This window comes from Bombus pascuorum, chromosome 15 (assembly GCF_905332965.1).
Source record: "Bombus pascuorum chromosome 15, iyBomPasc1.1, whole genome shotgun sequence".
NCBI classification, from domain to species: Eukaryota; Metazoa; Arthropoda; class Insecta; order Hymenoptera; family Apidae; genus Bombus; species Bombus pascuorum.
The window spans coordinates 3,355,169-3,377,723 of NC_083502.1; the positions used below are offsets into that span (position 1 = coordinate 3,355,169).

Genomic DNA, 22,555 nt, shown 5'->3' on the forward strand with positions numbered 1-22,555 from the left:
ATTCTTTATTCCACCGTTGGATACACTTTTTCGCCAGTCTGCGAGCTCCTCCATCTGTCAGACTTAGCAAGAGCCTGCTTTTACATCCACACATAGTACCTAACCCGAATCTAATGCAGTCGTCATAACAATTCAGCAACTGACCCAGAAACGCAAAACGTGTCGTCGTTATGTATACGTAAACGCTCGCAAGCCTTCTTAGCCAGGTGAAAATCCTAACCTAGTCGCAACATACAGCCAGTATACTTTGAATCTGTCCCGCGCCAAATCCAAACTGAAACCCGACATTTATTCAACCGGCGAATGTAAAATGGACGAGAAATTGAGATTCATACGATACGTATCGTTGGATATCGCAAGCATCCACCGGCTCTAAACAGATGTAAAATTTGTGCTTTGCAGATCGTGTGAGCGCGGACGTGTCCCATGAAGTCGATAGACGACGGCAGCAAAGTCGGGGCGCGATCTTCGAGCATCACCGACACGGGATCGGACGTCTATCGCGGCACCAGGTGAATCGAAGTCGAGCAACGCTCGCCCACAAGTAAATCCCGCCTTTGCGCCATGTACAAGATCCTTCGACGCGGCTCCAGCCGCGTGTTCGTCGCCTGCGTGGTTCTCTTGACTCTGCTCTTGTGTCTGTACTACGTGAACCAGGCACAAGCGCCGTCCACAGGTCCGTCTGCCGGCATCCTGAACGAGGAGCTGAGATACGATCGAGGTCTGACCTCCATCACGCCGGACTACGTTGAATCTCCAGATGCCAGGGTCTCGCTGGACACCTGTCCCGTCATCGTGCCCAGGAACGTGAACATCGACACGCAACAGGAGTTCAGGAAGTTCGACTTTCAGGTGAGTGAGCTTGTTTCACACGGCTGACGGCCAATTTCTAGGTAAAATGGAAATCCAACGACGATATTCTCTTGCAAGTGGATTGCTGTTGTGTTTCTTAGGATCTAGGAGATTCGAGTGGTTAAAATTTGGTTTATTAGCGGGCCAATAGGATTTATTCGCTTCTGAAATAGTCGTTTCGACGTTCCTCGTGTTACATTCTACCGATCTGTTGATCTCGATTAGAAAGCGATTGAAGTTTGATGAGCCTTTGGCCTGGCTCCTTGAGGTTCGTTGACTCCCGATGAATATTAGTACAATAGTTAGCGTTTATAGGCTTGCAGTGACCTGACCTTGATTCGTGCTCGATTAAAATTTGATGGATCTTCGATTAGGTCCTTCGAGGATTAGACGATTCTCCCTGGTGAAACTTATTAGACTAGTACGCCAGAATTTGCGGTCGGAACTGTTTGTCTCGCGATTCAACGATCCCAGAGAACATAACGCAACTTAAAACGTTTCAGGTGGCGTAACATAAAGAAAAGTTCAATAAAGAGTCCCTCTGTTAGCTTTCTTTATACTTTAGCGAACATTCTGTTTGCTTTGAAAGGAGGAGAAACTGGACGGAGGAACAACTTGTCGCCTTGAAGGATTCGGAAAGAGCAATTAGCAGGGAAACGCGGTCTTTCAATTAATTCCCGCGCTATGCAGCCGAATATTTATGTTCCCGTGGTTAGAATGATTCAGGGACAGCGCGTAAGTCCGGTCGTTTTAAAAGTACCGCGTCATTAGCCGTGAAACTTTCCTTTCTTCGTAACCCTCCGGGGAGTCTGCGGACTTTGCCGATTTAATGGACGACCCCTGTAACAAGGAATTTTTCCTCTTTTTTCTTCCCTGCTTCCCTTGCTTTTCTTCTTTTCTTCCCGAGCCATTGAATCGAAAATAATTTAGCAGTTTGTCTCGAGCTTCTAAACTCCCTGGCCGGAAAGTTCGTAAGTCTCCGCGAATTCGCCAACTTCTTCCGGCCTCTGCATTCGAACGAGAATAGCTCGCGTCCCGGATAATTTAATATCCTCGGGAAATTGGCCAGGGGAAAGTGAAAACGCACGAGATTCTCGAATTTCTGTCGTATATTCCCTTGCGCATCAGCTTGCACGCGTTGTTTTGCCTCTGTGGGTTCAGTCGCGGATGGTTTTGAAATTGCAGTTGGTTTAAGATTGCGCCGGGATTGCCAACGTTCGTGTTGGTAGCGATTGGTTCCGAGTGGATTCGTATATCCAAACGTTGGTTGCTGGGTAAAATCATAGGCGTTAAATGGATTCCAATATTCAAATATGTAACTATTGATGTATCAAATATCCAAGTAGCGAAGTATTCAAACATAGGGTATCGAATATCGAAACGTCGGGCTCGCAGGGTATCAAATTTCCAAGTATAGCGTGTCAATTATCCTAATATTCAACTATGGGCTATTAAATGTCCAAATATTCGACTTTAGGGTATCGAATGGAGTTTTAGGTATTAAATAAATCGAAATATCGAAAAGTCCTTAGGACATCTTGACGCGACTCTTGTTGTATCTTGTTCGTAATTATTCTGATACTTCGATGATGCTGTACGATCGTCGATACTTTTATTAAAATACAAATAGTCTCGTTTACGAAATGGGATAATCGAAACGCTGTAAACTATGAGAATCCAATTAACAATTGCGGAATAATTAGAATCCAATTACCGGTCGTTGTAACAGGATGTTTCAATTTTCTACCATTTCATATTGAAAATATTTTTCTAAACAAGTAGTTCGCCAGATAATTGCGTATGTAGATTAAACTGGGACGACAGCCTGCATTCTATTTTTCACCCGTTCTTCCATCGATGAACATCGATTGCAACCCACGCACGTCCCACCGACAATTTATAAGGTTATTCATCTCGTTGCTGATAGAATTTTGATAGTTGATCGATTCTTTAAAAAATTCCAATGGCGCGCGTCACGATTTTTCCAACTTAATATTTACCTTCTACTCTTTTTTCAAAATCACCCGCATATTTTTCAAAGCCTGCGTACGAGTTTCAATCGATCGAATTCTATGGAATCGTCGATTCTACCAATCCACCGATTCGTACTTGCAAGTTCAAGTTTAAACGGATGATTCGAATTAATTGCGATCGGAAACCGGAAGTCTTAGTTGAGGTACAATTGCGTCCAATTGTGAAAGGCAATTTGGTGACGAAACGATGCTCGTCGTGAAGGTAAACGAGTTAAACCGTTCAATTGCTTTAGACTTTCAAATTGTTTTGATTACCCTGCAAAAACATATACAACGTATATACGGGGTGTGCCTGCATAATCTTCGAGGTTCTACAGAATAAGATCAAAAGAAATTCAAAAGAAAATGTTCCTCTTCGAGACTTTGTCTCTGGACAAATCACGTTCGAAGATTCGTTGCACAGTACACAGGGTGTATTTTGTTAACTTAGAATTCTATAAAGCTGATAGAAGATTATTCCATTGAAAAATAGAATGGAAACAGTGGGTCGAAAGTTGACACTTCGCGCGACTATGTCATTAGAATTGAACCGTAAAATCCGTGAAATACGATCAATTTGTACAGTTAAGAGGGAAAATTTGTCTGTTACGTTTGACGTGTACGTGGTAAAACGGCATTAACCGAACGTAGTTTCTGAAACGCCCTGTATAATCGGCAAATTCAGCGGACGTAATATAAACGCATCGGCTATGAACATTCGGTAAATTGAATTATCGTTCGTAGAAAGTTTATGCCGGACGGTGATCAAATCGAGCGGCTTTAATTAATATGTTCGTTCCTCGATAATAATCACCGGATGAAACGATTTCGACGAGCGCCAGCTTGCGCGCGCGCGCTCCAAGTAAAGTGCACTTTACGCGAGATTGAGCGGCCAACAATCGCAATGGTGTTGATTACGAGCACTCGACACGCGTAGTTGCGTTAATCATGAGTTGCGCCAGTTTCCATACTTTATTCCCTAAAATCGAGAAATTTGACGAAAATTTCACATTTTTATTTGTATCTGTGTTTTAAGATCACAATGCAATCGTCAAAAGTATTTACTGGACGTTCAGCTGTTTTTATTTGAGGTTAGGAATTTACGATTACAATCCAATATGGAAGCTGTTGCAATTGGAAGTAAACGATACCGAGAGGAGAAATAAGCGTGGCGAAGTATCCGCATTACGATCTTCTTTGTTTGGCGCTCTCGCGACTGTTAAAGTTTAATTTAAGGTTAAATGTTGCAACATGTGCAGCATGCGAAGCTCTTAGCGTGTTTTCTATTTTTGATAAAACTTTTCTGTTTGCTGTAGATTGCAAATTTTTAATTGTCGAAAGCGATATTTTTTCATCCTCATTGTCCATTTACTCTTTTTCCAATTGTGCAGCGAGCACAACGCGTGTCTTGCGACTTTGAGACGGAATCGTACTTTTGATCGACCCTGTAGAATGGCGAGAACGAAATCGCCGGACGAGACGCGACGACGTTATACAACAGTGGAAAATTTGTTTTCCGAGCGTGGCGCGTCGTCGAGGGTAGCGCGTCATCCAACGGAAGATGGAAACGAAGATGCAGGCTCTTGCGATTTAGGCTTCAACCACCTCCCTCCTGTTCTCCTACCCTTCTCTGTGTCTGTCGTACACCGACAGACTACATCTCGCAATTTGCTTAAGCAAACCTTTCCAGAAATTCATATCCGTCGTCGGTCGTCTTCTTCGAGACACCCTTGAACCTCTGCTGCACCGCCCTCCGTGATACTCGAGCCGAATATTCGTGTCTTCCACCCTCCGACCGGCCAGAAATCTCGCCATCCTCGCTACCTGTCCAGCTTATACACCCCAGGGCCAATTACTTTTGGATTTTCCAAGCTGAAGCCGCTTTTTAATCTCTCGTTTGGATTCCCCTTTTCTATCGCGTGGCTTCTGATGAAACTTTCCAAGGTCGCGTGGCTCCTCAGCCTCCTCGGAAGGTTATGGTCTACCTAGTGGTAGAAAACTACGTCTGGAATTCTCCAATTTGGGCTTCTGGGTAATTTTAGTTTCTGAAAATTGAGCTGCTGTTAGTTTGCTGTGGCAACTGACTGTTTCGATCAAATTCTTCGATTTAGGTCGGCTTCAGGTTTTACTAAAACTGGATCGCATCAAGTTTTAAAACACGACTGACAAATGGCTGTAGCAGTTGGGTCTTAACCTGAAAGATTGGCAAGCGTAGCATCCAAGCTCTTAGTAGCCTGAACCATAACAAGATCCTCTGTGATGAACGACTGACCCATAAACCCCATGAAGCAATTAATTTCGGGAACCTTTGAGCCTGCACTTGGCATGTTCCGTAAACTCGTCGAATTTCCAGCCATAATTTCGTATCCCTGCATCCAGCCACAAAGAGGAACACGGTATGCTCCTCTACGTAAAGATAGACACGTAGCAGTGCGGGTATCCTCTCAAAGACGTGACGCTTTGAAACGGCCCGGCTGTCGACACAGCGCATCGACTGCATCGATGGCAACGACACGCCGCCAGCATCTCACGATTGCGGATTCGATTTTCCCGCGATTCGAATCCCAATCGAATTTCTAATCCGATGGTTCGGCCGACTCTCGACAGGGACGCGCGTTTGTACCCCATGCGAAATGTCCGTGACACAGCTTCGCCTGGGAATTTCCAATGGGAGAAACCCACTGTCCATCCGGCCCCTTATGCTCCTTATGCTGATGAAATTGAAGCGGTGCGCGTGACCGGTTCCCTCTGAAATATAAATAATACCCTGTCCGTTATCGCTGCGAGGATCGAATTTCCTCAGATCGACTAGCCGTCCTCCTCGCCTTTCCTCTCGGCTTCTCTTGTTTCGTTATTCGACGACGAGTTCTCGGCCGAGATCGATGACCTGCTTTCCAGCCGTGGATATGGATCTGCAGACTCTCAGCGAGGATAACCAGGATAATTCGCACTTAACCAAGCTTAATCCGGGCTTAACCGGGTTCAATCTGGACTTAACCAGGCCTAATGTGAACTTAAACGGCATGATGTAAGCTTAATCCTGCGCAATGTACACGCGACTACGCGAAGTCTTCGCTGGATATGGTTCAATATAAAATCAACTTGGCCTGATCTACGCTTAATTGGTCGGAGTATAGAGTTAATCGGGTTTAATATTAATTCGCACAGGCAGATGATGTAAATTTAATCAGCCATGTAATCTGAACTTAACCGAATTCATTTGAAACTTGAGCAGACTCGATGCAACGTAAACCAACATAAACTGACATCGGCATAATCAGAGCTTAATCAGGCTTAATATAGACATAATCAGGCTCGATCTACATCAAAGCCTAACCAGGCCTAATCTGCATCTAAGTAGGCTTAATATAGACCTAACGAGGCGTTAGACCTGGACTTAACTAGATCTCGTAAGCTATCCGGAGAGCTAATCCGATCAAAAAACTGAAACTGATACCGGCTGCCACGTAACGTCTATAGTGATTTATCGATTTAATTTTAATTAACCACGTACAGTGTGCGTTTAATTGTGAAAGAATAGAAATCCAAAATTCATTCAATGTTAAATCGAAAGAAATTCGTAAATGATTTTTGCATCTCGAGGCCCGAAGTTCACAAAGCTCTCTATCTCTTATTGTCTTACAGTCTCAGTTCCTCTGAGAGTAATTAGTTTATCTGCACGAGCAAATCCATGAAACTTCCACCCAAACGAAATGTCTGCCGTTTAATGATCTCTCGCATCACTGACGAAGGGGTCCTATCGCGGATTTAACCGAGATTTTATGGAAGAAATATGTTGATCCTCCGTCTAAAGGCAATTATGCGGCGACACGACCGCGTCTCGTCGCTATGAATCAGATTTTTGCGGGTCGTGGCGGTCGATTACATCGCCAGCAAATCCGATAACGAGGTCCTTTGCCCACGGGGATTACAGGCAGAAACGGTCGACTGCCTTTTATGCGGCCCGGAGAGAAGAAGAGAGCTTAAGGGCCGCCAATCGCGCACGGGTTTACTTATTCTTCACGCTCGATGAAATCGTTCCGCTTCGAGGATTGCGTCTCCACGAGCACTCTGCTCCGTCTGTCTCAAGAAAAATCGCCAACTTCTTCTTCTCCTATTTCTTGGTCGATCGGTAGATCGAGTCGAACCGTCGGTTAACAATCCAAAGTTAACTCAAACCTAATCAAACCTAACCAAACGTAATCAAATGTAATCGAAAGTTGATTAAACTGAAGCAAACCTAATCAAACCTAATCAAACCTGACCAAATGTAATCCAAACATAATCAAACTTAATCAAATCTATTGTATATATATTTGTACAATGAAAACTCAACAGAAATGTAGCATAAACTTGCTCGCGGTTACGTAGCTCTTTTGGATTCATCTGACGTTGTCAAAACTGACACTTTCGGTCCGTGATATTTACAGCACCGTAAAGATCGTGATAAAGCACTAACCGGATCACAACAAAGACATCGATGCACGTACGAACAGGACAATTAGGCAGTCCGCAACGCGTGAACCGATGGGTTGGCCAAGTAGCCACAGCTGGATGGCTCTGAGCCCGAAGATTAAGAAACAGAGGGCGCAGGAACAGAGCGACAACTTTCAGATCTCCAACCGACAGTAACCGTACGTCGTCCGAAACTCGTTAACATCTCGATGACAGACATCCCATGTTGCAGTTGTGATCGTCGAAGAATCTGTGGGAATCTTATTTTCCAGCTACGAGGACAAAAAGTTGCCGGCCGCGATGCTTCGATCTGTTTCAATTGCGGGGTAAACCTTCTCTGTTCGCGCAGCTTCAGCTTCGAGGACTCTTATGTATTTTATATACGCTCGCATAAAGGGTATCGTGGCTGTAGAGGACCGCGGGGAACGCAGCACGTTTCTCAAAGGACCCGCTGCGCTTCGCCTTTCTTTTTCTTTCCATCTTATCTGCCGCTTCCTTCGTGCTTCCTCCTCCTCGAGCGAGCCGGTTATAGAACGTCAGTGAGAGGAACAGAGACAACGAAAGGAAAAAGCGGACGGTTGTTCGAGCTGACAGAAATAAGAGGCACGCTCTCACTCTGATTTGCAAAGGCATTTCCGGGATTACTTTCCGCAGCTTTTTCTCTCTTATTCCTCTCCGACTCTTGCTTCACCGTCAGATTCCCAGCAGATCCTCGTCGTCGCGTCCTTCTCGATCGAGCGATTTTTAAACGAACGTCATCTGCAAGAAGAAAGAAAAAAAAAGAAAGAGAGAGAGAGGGAAAAGAAAAAAGATTAATTGGAAACGTGGGAAGGTAAAATTCCAACGAACAAAAATTCTACCTTTATCCGGGTCAGGATTACTTAGACTCACGAGTTTAGGTTCTTCGTTACACGCTGTGGACAGGGATTAACGGATCCCTTGGGGAATCTCTTTCGCTCAGACCGATAGATTCGGGTCACAAGCTTTTGCAATTACAACGGCGACTGATAGTTTCGGGAATTTTTCGAGTCCTGCGCGTAAACGTGCTCCAGGTGACTGACTGTTTTTCTGCTGACGGATAAAAGGAAGAGGAAAACACGGCTAATGCCGTTAGAGCTGTTTTAACCTGGCAAAGGGAAAATCTTGCTGCCAGTAATTTCATCGCGACCGCCACTGGCGATACAATTAGCGAACGTAAGCGTCTGCTGTCAGTTTGCATGATCGTTTCGCTCCTTTGTACGGACGAGTTTTTCAGCAAAATGGAAAAATCGTAGCTGAAAGGTAGAAGTTTCCCGCCAACTTCTGACTCTCAGCTGGATCTGCCAGTTAATTGGCACAACTTTTTCCTACGTAGACGTTTCGGACAAACTTCACCGTTTCAGTCGATAAATATAAAGTGATAGAAAGAAGTTTCTTTCTACATTTGTTGCTAGATCAGTTGCTAGATCTGTATTCCATGCCCAATTCTGTCATGTACGAGCCTAGTACTTCCTGCACTTGGATATAAAAGCCATGTAAAACGATGGACTGTACTTGGAGAAGGTCGCCTAGCTTCGTTCGTGTATTCACGTACTAAAGACATAGCAAATTTTCTGTTTAAATATTTTATATCATCGTTGTATCGCAGGTTTAAAATTCCGCCGACGCTTTACGCTTTTCGAAGGCTGGAAAAATTCTCGCGAAAGGAATTTGTTATCGAATTACGGCAGTTAACGATAGTGGAGTTATGGATGAATTATTAGGTTGTCCGAAAAGTTTCTTTCGTTCCATAAGGTGATAATAGATGAACAATTTCCGTTTTATATTATTTTATTGAATTCGGTATGATTTCTATTATTACGTTCGTGCATAATTCAATAAACTAATATAAAAGAAAAAACATTGTGCGTCTATTATTTTCTTATAAAGCGAAAGAAACTTTTCGGACAACCTAATATTTGTAATTCGCTGCAGTGTTTTACAAAATTTCAAAACTCGTTTCGTCGATAATCCTTCGTAAGAAACGACGATCCGGAGGATTACGTAAGACGATGGCCGTGTGAACTGAAATATACAAAAGCTATAAAAATACAGCTTAGTACTAAAGTTACAATGAAGAGATCTTTTTAAAACGCATTTGTATCGTCGTTGTTTCAAAACTGGGCGACCCCTGTATCTTCTCCATGAGAAGCTCAGAAAAAGTCAAATTTCATCATTAAGCTCGATCAACGTCCCCCCAAACACACACACGATAGCTTCTTAAGGAATTATTGGGTTGGCAGCTAAGTGGTTGCGGATTTTGTCATTAGTTGGTGTTGACAAAATCAGCAACCGCTTAGCTGCCAACCCAATACAAGTTCAAGTAGTATCGGTCGGTAGTTGATCAGACGTCTCACGAATCTCAAAGTTGTCGCTCATCGCCGTAAACAAAATAAGAACGAAAACCTGGAAATCTTCCGCTTCTGTGTACAAAGTAAAAAGGGAGCAAAAAGATGCAAAGGACGAACGGTCAGAGAATAATCGTTGCAGGCGAAATGGTTCAGGGTGGACGTAATATCTCACGGGTGAATCCATCGTGCGAGGTGTGGCCAGGTTTCGTCGACGCTATACGCCGTGTAATTAGACACCGACGTCCTAATTCAGACGGTCCAAGGAAGCAGAATATTGGCTTTCGCCTCGGCCCGCGTATAACGAGCCGAACCCTCTAATTGAACTCCGCAGGAATGTTCGTACAACGGAGCCTCTTCACGGAGCCGACAGGGTTACAATACGCGGATAACCGTGGACGAGCAATGCGGCGACAGGTCGCATTCCTTTGGTCAAACTCGAATATTAATCGGGCTAATTAGAGGTGCTGCTCTCTGCTCCAGCCTCTGCCACGAGCCTCGTGAACCAACTAAGAAATTATAAGATGCTTGAAAAGAAAAAAATTCAAAAAAGAAAAAGATAGATATATAAATATGTATCAACGTCCTTGGAAGAAGTAATTCAGAGATTTGTAAAAATATTTCCATCGTTTCGAGGTTCATGGTTGCTTGGTTCAACTGGAAAAGCGGTTCTCCAGATAAAGCTGTAATATCAATGATGAAGGAAGATCCTGTCGAGAAGATGTTGAGAATACGTAGTTCTGTGTTTGTATAATGGTAAGACGAATATGGATCGGTGTATATTGTAGTATCTTGGACAAAGGGCCTAAGAAATATCGAGTGAAATCCCATAAATAATATTGCGGGAAGGCCTAAGTGCCGTTAGGTCAAAAAGGGCCTGGCAGTTTTACCGGGGAGTCGAGTGGTGAGAGTCGAGTTGAGTAGTCGTGAATTGAGTCGTCGCGAGTTGAGTAGTCGTGAATTGAGTCGTCGCGAGTTGAGTAGTCTTGAGTTGAGTAGTCGTGAGTTGAGTAGTCTGGTTGAGAGTCGAGTGGTCGAGTTGTGAGTTGACAGTCGAGTAGTGAGAAGTCGAGTTGTGAGGAGTGGAGAGTTGAGTCACCGAGTTGTGAATTAACTATTTAATTGTAAATAGATCTATCGATCAATAAATAAATAAAAAATCCTATAATATCGTAGACAAAAATCTTGCATCGGGGGGCACGAACTTAACATTTCTAAAATGCTCGAGTGCTGACCAGTTAAGAAAACCAGCTGGTTTTCGCGTATTAATATATTCGCAAAGATTATAGCTTTCCTTATCGCATATAATTATCCGTAGCTTGCAAAGGGAGATAAGCGTGCTGAAATAATAACCAGCGTTATTCTCCAGCTATTATTTCCACAAAGTGTTTTTGCAAAGCCTATGTTTAAAAAAAGATTATCAGCGAAAGATCTTTGGTATCTTCGATGGTTGAAGATACAGTTTTAAACGCTTAAGGAAAATAAATACTCGATAGAAGAAGACATAGACGTGGAAAAGCGAAAAAGAAAGGTAATAATAGCTTTGTTTAAGACAACGAAGTTACAACAGAGAAATGGAATCGTGGAGTGTGTGGATCAAACGAATCAGGGGACGGACGAGACTTGTTCAGCTCGTAAAAAGTTGGATCGCGTTGTCCGAAGATACCGGAGCCAGCCTTATTGCTCAGCCAAGCGACGAGGATGCCGGAGATTGTGTAGCTCGCAACTTGCCCCTAGTCGGCTTTTGTCGTAGAAACTGCTGGAAGAGAGCCCAGTCGCCGAGCTTTATCACGCTCAGGATGTAATTCTATCCCTGCGCCCTTAAATTTGCCAAATTCATCGAGGTCCGTGTGAATAGTCACCTTCGACGATCGACCGACGCTCTCGCCGCGTCGAAAATTGCCTATCGTACAGGCAGAGGGAAAAACGCGCAAAGAAAGAATTTGTAATTTTGCCACCAACAATTTTTCTCGGGGTACGCCAGTGCTGCGTTGCTATTCTCGTCTGTTCGATCGGAAACAGACTTGCCGAGGTATTAAATTTTCGTAAGTCCGCATTTTCCTTGAAACGATATCATTTGGCTAAGATTTTTCTTATGAAAAATTTTGCTGTATCGTAGAGTCGTCCGTAGACGCAAGGAATTAAAACGTAGTCTGCGATCCTTGTCAAAAGCTCGGTAAAGTAGAATTTGCCTGTTGCGTTTAATCTAATCCTAATCTAATTCATTGGGACGTGGAATGTTTCCTGCACAGATGGTAGAGGATTGAAACCAACCTGACAGATTAAATTACAGAAATCCAACAATGCACCAGCCTACGGTGTATCTTCGACAGAATCATAGCGCTACAACAGCGAGATGCAGAAAGTTGCTGGCAAACTTGGACAGCTTGTGTTGCAGTTCTCGTCAACTTTTTACGAAACTCTTTCTTCTAAGTCAAAGACACCAACCGATTTCTATCCTCCACAGCCTTGAACGTCATCTTTCGGTATTTCAGAATCTTCTGGTCTTTGATATATGGCACACGTCCAACGCGTTACATTGGTTCGATGTAAACGGGTCACACGCTTCTTACGAGCTTTTTACAGGCTCGTTGTTAAAAACCGTCTTCTGACTGCTCGCTTTTTGCCTTCTTCTCACGAGTGCTGTATGTGCGACCCTGAAGTTTGCCACCAACTTTCCAGAATCCCAGATTCGTCGTTACGTATCGTATTCCAACCACTTAACACCCGGTAGCACCAAAGTTGAAACAAATTCAAAATTCCAAGTGCAAAAGTGATGGGCAAAGTTTCCTTCCACCAAACGCAAAGCCATTATCGTCGAATTCTTCCCATCGAAGGGGGGATAATCTGCATTCGAACGATACGCGTGATCGATGCCTGGAATATTTACACGCGATGGAGGTTTCAGCGTGCTAGACATAAAGAGCGGTAGGGGGCAAAGGGGAGGTAGATTTATTTCAGCGGCGAGCATTTGTCGAACGTTATTCCAGAAGCCTTCATGGCGAAAGTGAAACGCGATACGATCCAACGACCAACGACTGCGACCCCAAATAAATTAGCGGATATTCCAGATCCCGAGCAATCTGAGAACCACCTCGTCCCTTTCGCTCCGTTGCCTGATTATTTATCGAGTTCTTCTTTGCGTCAGCCTGTCCCTCTACTCTTTCCACTGTCTGCTCGAGCATCGATTCGCCACTTCCGTTCTCCGCAACGTCTCACTATTTCGAAGGCAAACGTCTGGTGACGTCATCCTTCGTTCGATCCACAGGCTGATTTTTGCTTCGAACGATTTTGTTCTACCGAAGCTACTGGCTAAAAAGAAGTATTCTATGGTGTAAATAGGAACTGTGGGGTCTAATGCTTCGCTTAATTCTTAATCCTTGCATATTTTTTAGAAGGTTTTACGGTGTCGAATATTGTCCATTAGGTGTGGCCTAAATGTTCGGTTGTGGCTCTCTTTATTAGTTTGGGATTTTGGGACACGAAGCTAATTGTTGAAATTATAATTGGTGTAATATATTTGATAATTTTCTAATGCGTAATCTGTAGAATATGCAGCCTGCATTTAACAAGGTGTAATCACAAATGCAATCAATAGATAGCGTTAGTATCGCATACGTTATCAGATAATATCAGGGTCATAGATTACTATGAATGGCCATATCGATATCATAGATTCTGATAGAAAGGGATTGAACAGTAGCACGCAGGGATTTGCGTTTTTAATGGAGCATAAATCCTCGAATCGAAGAAATTAACCTAGGTTTCATCCAGATGTGACCCAGTTCGACGATAATTTGATCTAAATGTAATTGAAACGAGAGTCGGTTTGATTCGAATCTGATTAAAATCCAACCTAATCTCGTCACACCTGCGATTGACTTTTTTTCCCCTCTAACCCAGGTTTATCTCGCTTAATTTTATCCGTTGTCAGTTCAACACTAATTTATACTGCAACTCTAACCAAACCGAACAGAAATTGAATGTGATGATCGTGATTGAATCCTAACCTAACCTAGACCTAACCTAACTTAATCTCAATTTGGCTCAGGCATCGAATAGAATTTTCCCACTTCTCTTTGCTGGCATATTCGAGGCTTCTCAAAGACTGTCGGAACAACGATTGAACAAAGCAATTAATAATAGAGGGTGGGCACGAAGGGCAAGAGTGAAAGGAGAAGAAAGACCGGGACGTGGTCCAGGAACGGTTTTTCAGCCGTAGCCCGTATAAAACGCGCGATAAGTACAGACCGTGCTGAAAAGACCGAGGGAGGCTTTGATTCATCGAGGACCACTTCTGCGAACACTTTTTTCTCTTCCCCTCTCTTACCCCTCTGGCCTGCGTCATGTCTGCACCCTTCTCACCCTTGCGTTTCTCCCTTTTCTCGCGTCCTTTCTTTCTCCCGGTTGCCTGGCTTCGTTTTACCATTCCACGTCAGAAGTTCATCGCGTGAAAAAGCACCCACCTTGGCACCGATCGCGAAACCGTACCTCTGCTCGTCCATTTTTCCCTTTATCGAGTCTGCCGCTCGATCTACCGGGTGGAATTTAGGCATCGGCACATCCTAACCTATATTCATCGATCTATGATTTGGAATCGTGTCCTAACCTAAAGTTGGATCCGCAGATATGTTAGGCAACAACTTGACGCAAATTAAATTTATTACATCATGGAGTTCACTGATGGAATTGTCGAGTGTTGATTAGGTAAAAATCTGTTCTGGTCCCGACTGAATCATTCGTTGGGTCGTTTAACTTCAAAATAAATCTTTTAGTTTAATCTGATCGATGTACGAAATATAGGTTAGGTAAACGCATAGTCCCAAACTGAACTTCAGTTCGTATATACCACGGTTCACCGAGCCCTTTGCCCGATTCTAACAGGTGCAAATTGCATGAAATGAACGTGCCCACATGTTTTCCTGTGTGTTAAGCTCGCAGCTCGATGTACCGAATACAGATTATGTATTAACTTAATCTGATCGAAGACTAATCTCGATACCAGTGTAACAGCATACCTGGTAAATCTATTCCAACCATAATATTGACCTAACCTACACTTCATGTCGCGTCTATGTTCATAACCTGGCCCAGATTTACCTGACTTAACCGTAATTTAACACAAACCTAACCCAACTCAATGTTAACTTGGCGCAAACTTGACCCAAGTGAACATCGATTTGATCAGAATTGTCATTCGATCTGAACCTAACCTAACAACTTAACATCATTTCGATTAAACCTAATCTTCAAATTAACGATTGAAACTTTTATTCGTGCAATAATTTACATCTCCACTTTCCTGTAATATTTAGATAATGTTTTGCACGTTTCTTAAAGATGATCTATTTGCAAGTCAGGTCTAGGCTCTTCCTCAGCAATGAGAAAGTTGAGGAAAATTCGGAATGCGTAATTTTCACGATTCGAGTTGACGGCGTTGAGCCAGGCCAAAGTCGGGCTATTAAACGGAACTAGGAACTGATCCCCCAACTCCTCCGTATCGCAGTGCTATCCGACTGCACGTGTGTGCGTGCACCATGAATTTTCCAATAAGAGTCACGTCGAAGACGACCAGCCATTTTCTCCTGTCGCCACGGCCTCAGCATATTTCTGCTTCCTCCGCCACCCCTGTGGAATTTCTCTTCCGCATAGTTCCTGGCCGCCTCTCGCGCTCGTCGTTGAAATTCCACCTAGCTTGATATCACCCTCCTTCTCCTCTTCCTCCGGTTGTTCGCTGCGTATGTTTCCAGTATTTTCTATGGCTTGAATTTACAGGGACTGGGAAGCCATTTTTCGAATATATTTCATCTTGGAAAACTGCATTCAATTTTATATTTATCTACATCAAGGTTATGTTCGATTCTTCCAATCTTAGCGATGAAGTTCCATTTTGTTATCGTGGTTTTAGCTTTTGCGAATATATGGTTTGAATTTCTGGGAACTCGGCAGTCTCTTTGAACTATATTTGTCCCTGGAAGAGCGCAATATTTAGTCTAGATTGAGGTTATGTTTGATATCTCTAAACTTATCGATGAAGTTTCTTCTCGTTAGTGTAATTTTGAGTGTTGTGAAAGTATGGCTTAAAGTTTTGGAAGTTTCGTAGTTCTTTCTTTACTATATATCTTTGCATTAGCCCAATATTTATTAAGATCGAGGTTATGTTTCATTTCTTCTAAACTTGGCAACAAAGTTTCGCTTCTTTAACGTATTGCTCCATATTTTTCTTACATTTTGGAGTGTTTTTGAATGTTGAGAGAAGTTAGTTCATTGATATAAAAGTAATCTGCTCTTTCCTATCCTGAAATCTTTTTCACGATCGGTTTATTAAAAATATTCTAAAATCCTGTTCGATAATGAACTACAGGATTTTCTAAGAAAGCCGCATTGGTGTACTTGCGATACTAGACTCAAAAATCTGAAGATAAAGATTGGAGAAAGAAAGAAGTGATATGCTGTATTATTAGGAATATTCCCGGGCGACTTGGCTCGACGTGATTCGTCGATAAGGGTGCGCCTTTAATTATCCCCGCCCGGTAATGGAATCACGCGGCTCGCACGATAATCCGTAATGAATTTTAGTAAATTGCTGTGATAATGAGATGAAATACGCTTGACCGCCAGTTTACGCTGCTCGCGGCAACGAAATTGAATTTTCCCTCTCCCTGGTCCAGACAATGTCTTTTTATTGTCTCTGCTTCACGTGCTGCCATATTGTCACGTGGCTCGCTGATGATCCATAACACTTTCCCCCTAATGATATTTCGCCTAACCTCGTCTTTTCTTTCTTGTACCTTTTGATTAACCTCTGATTACTTTTTTTCAAATTAAAACGTCCATATCATTCTCGTTGCTGTAGACAAAATAATTTACTATATAAATTCAAACTCTATATTTTTTAAAACAGTTGTTCGTATGGACCTGACAGAGGTTTCATCCTTCCATCGACTCGTCGTATTTCTATCAATTCGCTACTTCTGACAGGCAAAATATGTTTACTGTGACTCTTGGCTAACTTTACGAGCTCGCTATATCGTTGACCGAACTCAACGAACACAAAGAGAGATATCGGGATCCATAACGCGGACAAATTCCATTTCTCTCGAAAGATTTGTCCCTTCGCGAGGTAGTAATTGACTTTTCCATCGTGCTGCTCCCCTCGTCGTCCTCGCGTATCATCGAAGCCGGAAGTCGATAAAACGAATTCCAGGGACAGGGAATTTATTTCGTTCTTCGCGAGCTTTTCCAGCTTCGATTCTAACTCGGCCTATAACTGCGTTGTCATTCACAATTAGGACGCTCATTGATCGCATACGACGCGTGATTACCGATTATGAAACGATCGATCGATCGATCATAATGTTGTATTTATGCAAAAGTTGCCACCAAGTACGAACTAGCGAATAAACAGTTGAAACTGTTGACTGGTATCGTAGATATACGACAAATTAACAATAACAGGTTGGCCCTCGGTATCCTAACCTCAATCATGTCGAAAATTTTGAAGTGAACTGAATTTCAAGAATTTCCAGGATGAATATACGATAATTAATTTATTAAGAAGATAAGCAGCTCGAAGGAGAAAAGTGCATTATCTGCTGGCGAAAATCTAAGTATCTACTTTCTTGCCAGAGAGGATCATAAAAGACGTGGAACGGATGCACCGACAGTCTGTCGGTACTCGACGATCGCTGGAGCTCCGGAGAGCGGGGGATTAATGTTACATTGGCCTCTGGGAACGAGATATACCGTTAGAAATGCGAACCCAGTTTAAAAGTTAGGTTAGGACGTTCAATTAACGAGTCCTCGAAGGTATCGTCTGTTTTCATCCGGGAATATTTTTATTTACTTTGGTACAGTATCGCTGAAGGAAAGTTTACTAGGTTAGGTTCAGGTTAGGTTAACCAAAGCAGCTGCTGAGGAGAATTGCAGCTTGGGAAAGTTGGATAGGTTAGGTGCAAGTTACATTAACGAAATCGATATCGTACGTATCTTGTTCGATCGCGTTAATTGTTGGTCGTATCGGAGGAAAAACAAATCGAATCGCAGGACCAAAAGCAGGCCTCGTTCATCCTACCGTATTTCGATTCGCAGTTTCAGACGCGGAGGAGTCAAAAAAAAAAAAAAAAATAACTGGAATTCAAAGCAAACGCGACCACCGCCGTCTCTCCAACGCGAAGTTATACGTAAACTGCGGGTCAGAACGATGTAGTCGATTTAATGGAGGCTGAAATAAAAGCCTGGGCCCTGTCGTTGAGTCTAGCTCCAAGTAAGTGACAGCTTCGACTTACTCTCGAACCCGAACAAATCGATAAACCTCCACACACATGTTCTCTCGTATCTGTAATATCTAGAAACGTGGTTCCTCTAAAAAAGGAATGATCACGTATATTAGATTTTACAAGAATTTCTTCCTCTCGTTTTAATTTGCTAACCTGTTAAAATAAGAATGTTATACGGTAACCTCCTCTCTTTGATTCGGACGTGAAATAATAATGCAAGAACATTGCGAGAGGCAGGTGAAAAATATTCTGGATTATGGCGGTATCGAAACGATGGAGGAGGGTTACACAGTTCACATGCACGGAAGGAAGGTTTCGATATCGCTTGGAAAGCCTCGAGGTGAACACAGAGGTCCGGTCTGTCGCGGTAATGGATATCGTCGGGTCGGCCTTTGTGCACGCGATTCATCCGCAACGACGCTTCTTCCCGTTTGTCTGGTTCCGCTTTGTCGTCGGTTGATTCCTCTTCGAACGCGACAAAGCCAGCGAGAGCCCTCGCGATATTCGCTTTTAATTAATTCCGTCCTACTCTCCTTCCCTCTTCTTCGATCGCAGGTTCAAATTTTCTTCGTCGTCGATCGGCGTTCGAGCACAATGTCCCCCGTTGGTTATACGATAGCAGCACGGCCCGGAAATGAATTTAGGGTCGGGGTTTTTCCTCGCCCGGGCATTGTTCTATCGTTGTTAATCGCGAGAAACTACTGGCTAGCCGGCGTGCAAGTGACGCGCTTGGATCACCTTCAATCCGGTGAAATGGCTCTTTGTGTGCTGGCGATTAATTCGCAGTTGGACGAAGCGACGTTTCGTTGAGCCGCGTTAACAGCCGACGCTTTGTTCCGGCTGAGTCCGATGACACGAATTACAACGCAGCGCCGCTTAACGATTAACCTCGTCGTTGTGCGCGCGAAGCCGATTGTTCACGTTAACACGTCGGCTCTGCCAAAATCAAGATTCGCGCAACCATTTAATTATCGTTCATCGACCACCTTTTTGCTCACTTGTTGCTTAATGCTACCTGCTTTGAGTATTTTCGCTACTTATTGATTAATATTCCATGCTTGATTATTGCTACTCAAGACTCTGTTATTTGGACATTCTGATGTTCCGTACTTGAGAACATTTGCTACATGGTACTTATTTCGATGTTAGTTTGAGATTACGTACTCGTTGTTGCGAGCATTTGGTACTCGATGTTTAAGTACCAGTATTCGCTTACCGAGTATTGATATTTGGATGTTGGTATTCGGAGGGGATGTTTGAAATCCCAATACCAGTATTTAGTATTTGACAATAAGTATTTGTTATCCGACATTTGATACTTGATTATTGGTCTGCAATAATCTTGCTATTTCGAAGCGTAGTACCGGTATTTTCAATACCCATTTTCGCTACTGGAGTACTGGTATTTGTTGTTTGAGTATTGGTGTTTAGTGTGCACAGTAATTGGAACTCAAATACCGGTATTCGCTAGCCCATACTTAATACTCGAATACTCGTTTAATATTTAATATTCCTGTAATGATATTCGACGTTTGATACTGATCCAACATTTATTAATATATACCATACTCGATACCCGTATTCTGTATTCAATGACCGCCGGTTCAACTATTTTCTGTCTGATTGCGTCCAACGACAGAGAGTAAAACACGCAGGTATTTATCGTGACAAACGCTGTATGGTCCCCCTTCGTTTCCTTTTCAAATCGTATGCCTGTCCCGGCTTGAACGCCGGTTCCTATTTCCCCGTGGGTTGATTCACACGTAGCCAGATCGGCTTTCATGTGCCTGGCGCATTGAAAATCCCTAAATCGAGTACGCGTAGCGCGTGATAATCGCACCGGTTATATTCGACTATTTAACCGTTTTAAATCGAGCTGGGGTGATCGATAATCGAGTGGAGGCGAGCGCGATGCACGCGCTGCAAACAAACAGGCGGACAAAGGGAGGTCCTGGGCGTGTGTTTGCTCCGACGAAACGAAAGCAGCCAGCGGGCTAACGAAGCATGATTACATAATTAATGAGACATCTACCAAGAGAGAGAGAGAGAGAGAGAGAGGGAGTTTCTTTTGAAAACAGTTCTGTCGGTGAAGTTTCGTCTTGATAAATTTTCAGGGTATCAGGATTCGTCGAGTGAAATTTAGAGGAAATTTTCCACCCTCGCAATGGCTCTTGGGAGTCGCGGCAGTTATTCATAATGCACAGTACACGGCACACCTGTACGTATAATACTGCCATACACGTATGACAAATTCCCAGTCCCTCGGTGTATATTTGTGTTAGCATTTTTGAAGTTTGAAGTCCTGTAGAAACGACGCTTGGAAATGGGAATATCCTCTTAATAGAATATACGTGAGGCCGGTCTGTTCGTGACACCGCGCGGCCCGACCAAATTAACCTTAATAAGCCTCTAACCTCGTCATCGTTTCGTTGTAGATAAACCGATTATTAGCGGCACGAGCAGGTCTCGTGACATCGGCGTCGAACCTGACCCTGTGCGCACACATCTCGCAGCCCCGATCGCTGTCGCGTCACGTTTTACCACGCGTCTCCAATAATGCCCCTATGTTACGTCCACGTCAATACCAACTTAATTAATTGATATCGCAGATTCGTTGGAAAGTTTCGTCAACTAGCAGAGTAAAGTTCGATCGCTACTTCCACATCACAGCCATTTGTTTCACTTTTTTTGCAAGTGGTGAAAGCTGCGCAGAAAAATGTATTGGCATGGATTCTGAAAACATCGACGAAGAATTCAGCAACGTGATACGAATATCGTGATTCTCAGATGGAAATTTAGGAAAAACGAAAGTCAGCCTAACTTTGGAAATTGAGCGATAGGTGTTTCTAAAGAAAAATATTCGCCAGGTTATTCTCAGTCAATTGATACTAATTTCATCGAGATCAATGGGCGGAAATTGGATATGTTTGCTCGTCAGTAGCACTCGACGTCAACGTCACGTGCATCCAAAATCTTGGCTGACCACGTGTTCTCGCTGAGAGCGCAACCCAACTTTGGACACTTGGCACCTCCGCGTTAAACATCTCCGATATCTCGAACTTGATTCACTGGCAAGAAAACGTTCGCGTTTAAATTTTCACAAACAGCCAATTGAATTTCGTGTTTGCCCGCGTTGAATGAAATTTTTCTAGCCGCGTTATGATCCTGTTATTAGAGGCTGAGACGCGGTTGGTGAAAGTGCGTCTTTATGAGCCGCGATTCGACGCGCGGATTAGCGAGACTCGTGGAGCTTAAATTGCCGCTGTTTATTCTGCAGAAACGACACACGTAGCCCGGTTATTCAGAGGCAAATGAATTTCTGTAATCCGCCCCTTTCATGGCCTCGCCGGCCGGATATTACGGCTCACAATGGCCGCCATTCTAATCTGCTATTCTTCCTCGAGTGGACCTCCGAAATGCCTCTCGCTGACGGTACACTTCCTTTTTATTGCGTCCCGAAAGGCTGCTGTGTCTCTGCCAAAGAACGCTTCTGGTATATACGCGCGTCTCTATGTGTGTGCACCTGTGTATTTCGTATTTTATCTCCCGCTATTTTCTCCTTCTCTTTTTCTCTTTTTTCACAGAGAACTTCAATTGCCGGTCACGCTTTCGCTCGTCCAGTCCTCTTTTAAAGCTTCAGTTTACCAAAGGCGCGTACGACAGTACGACGACATAGCGGGTCACGTGACTCGACAGGGGCAGGGCGTGGGAGAGAAATAGTCGGAAGACTGGTTTTTCTCGCGAGTTTCAACAGCGACCAAGGAACTCGGCCCCGGGTATCCCGTCCAATCGATAGCCGGCATCGCGATAAACACCGTGGACTGCTATCGGTGTCGGTGAACGTGCCAGAATCACGCGAGCTTTCAACGCGCGTGCGACGGAGCAAATTGAAATTAAGCCTGCCATTTTTCAACGCGGCACGAACTACTCTCGCGTCCGTGAGCTACTCCTAGCGACGCCCTGGCAAATGTCAAGTTCTCTCCTACGTTTGTACTTAGAACGAGGCAGATATTCGAGTAATCGGCGTCAATTCCACTCGTTTGCTATTATTCGATATTAGGTAGTCAATATTCACGGTGATCTGACAGTTTGTTATACGAATACCGGTATTCGATATTCGATCGGTAATATTCAGCGATTGAAAGGTTAATTTAGAATTTGGTATTAGTATTCCACGTTAGAGTCCTATTTGTTTCGTATTTCAGTATTGATAACTGGTGTATTTGGTCCTCGAATACCGGTATTCGATATTCGATCGGTAATATTCAGTGATTGAAAGGTTAATTTAGAATTTGGTATTAGTATGCCACACTAAAGTTCTATTTGTTTCGTATTTCAGTATTGATAATTGGTGTATTTGGTCCTCGAGTACCGGTATTCGATATTCTATCGGTAATATTCAGCGATCGAAAGGATAATTTGGAATTTGGTATTAGTGTTCCACACTTGAGTCCTATTTGTTTCGCATTTCAGTATTAATAACTGGTGTATTTAGTCCTCGAGTACCGGTATTCGATAGCAAATAACTCATCCTCTTCGAATTCCAGTTGAACATAGCGAACTACTTAATACCGTCGATCGAACGAGCGTA

At 43.4% G+C, this 22,555-nt stretch overlaps 1 protein-coding gene across 5 annotated transcripts in view; it reads left to right on the forward strand.

Moving 5' to 3' along the window:
* Positions 1-22,555, forward strand: part of LOC132914819 (alpha-mannosidase 2) — a 100,610-nt gene that overhangs the window by 21,556 nt on the left and 56,499 nt on the right. For all 5 annotated transcript variants that reach the window (XM_060974246.1, XM_060974244.1, XM_060974245.1 and 2 more), the window contains exon 2: positions 403-852. In XM_060974246.1, coding sequence (XP_060830229.1) covers positions 565-852 — 288 coding nt within the window. In that variant the 5' untranslated portion in view covers positions 403-564. The remainder of the gene's footprint in view (positions 1-402; positions 853-22,555) is intronic.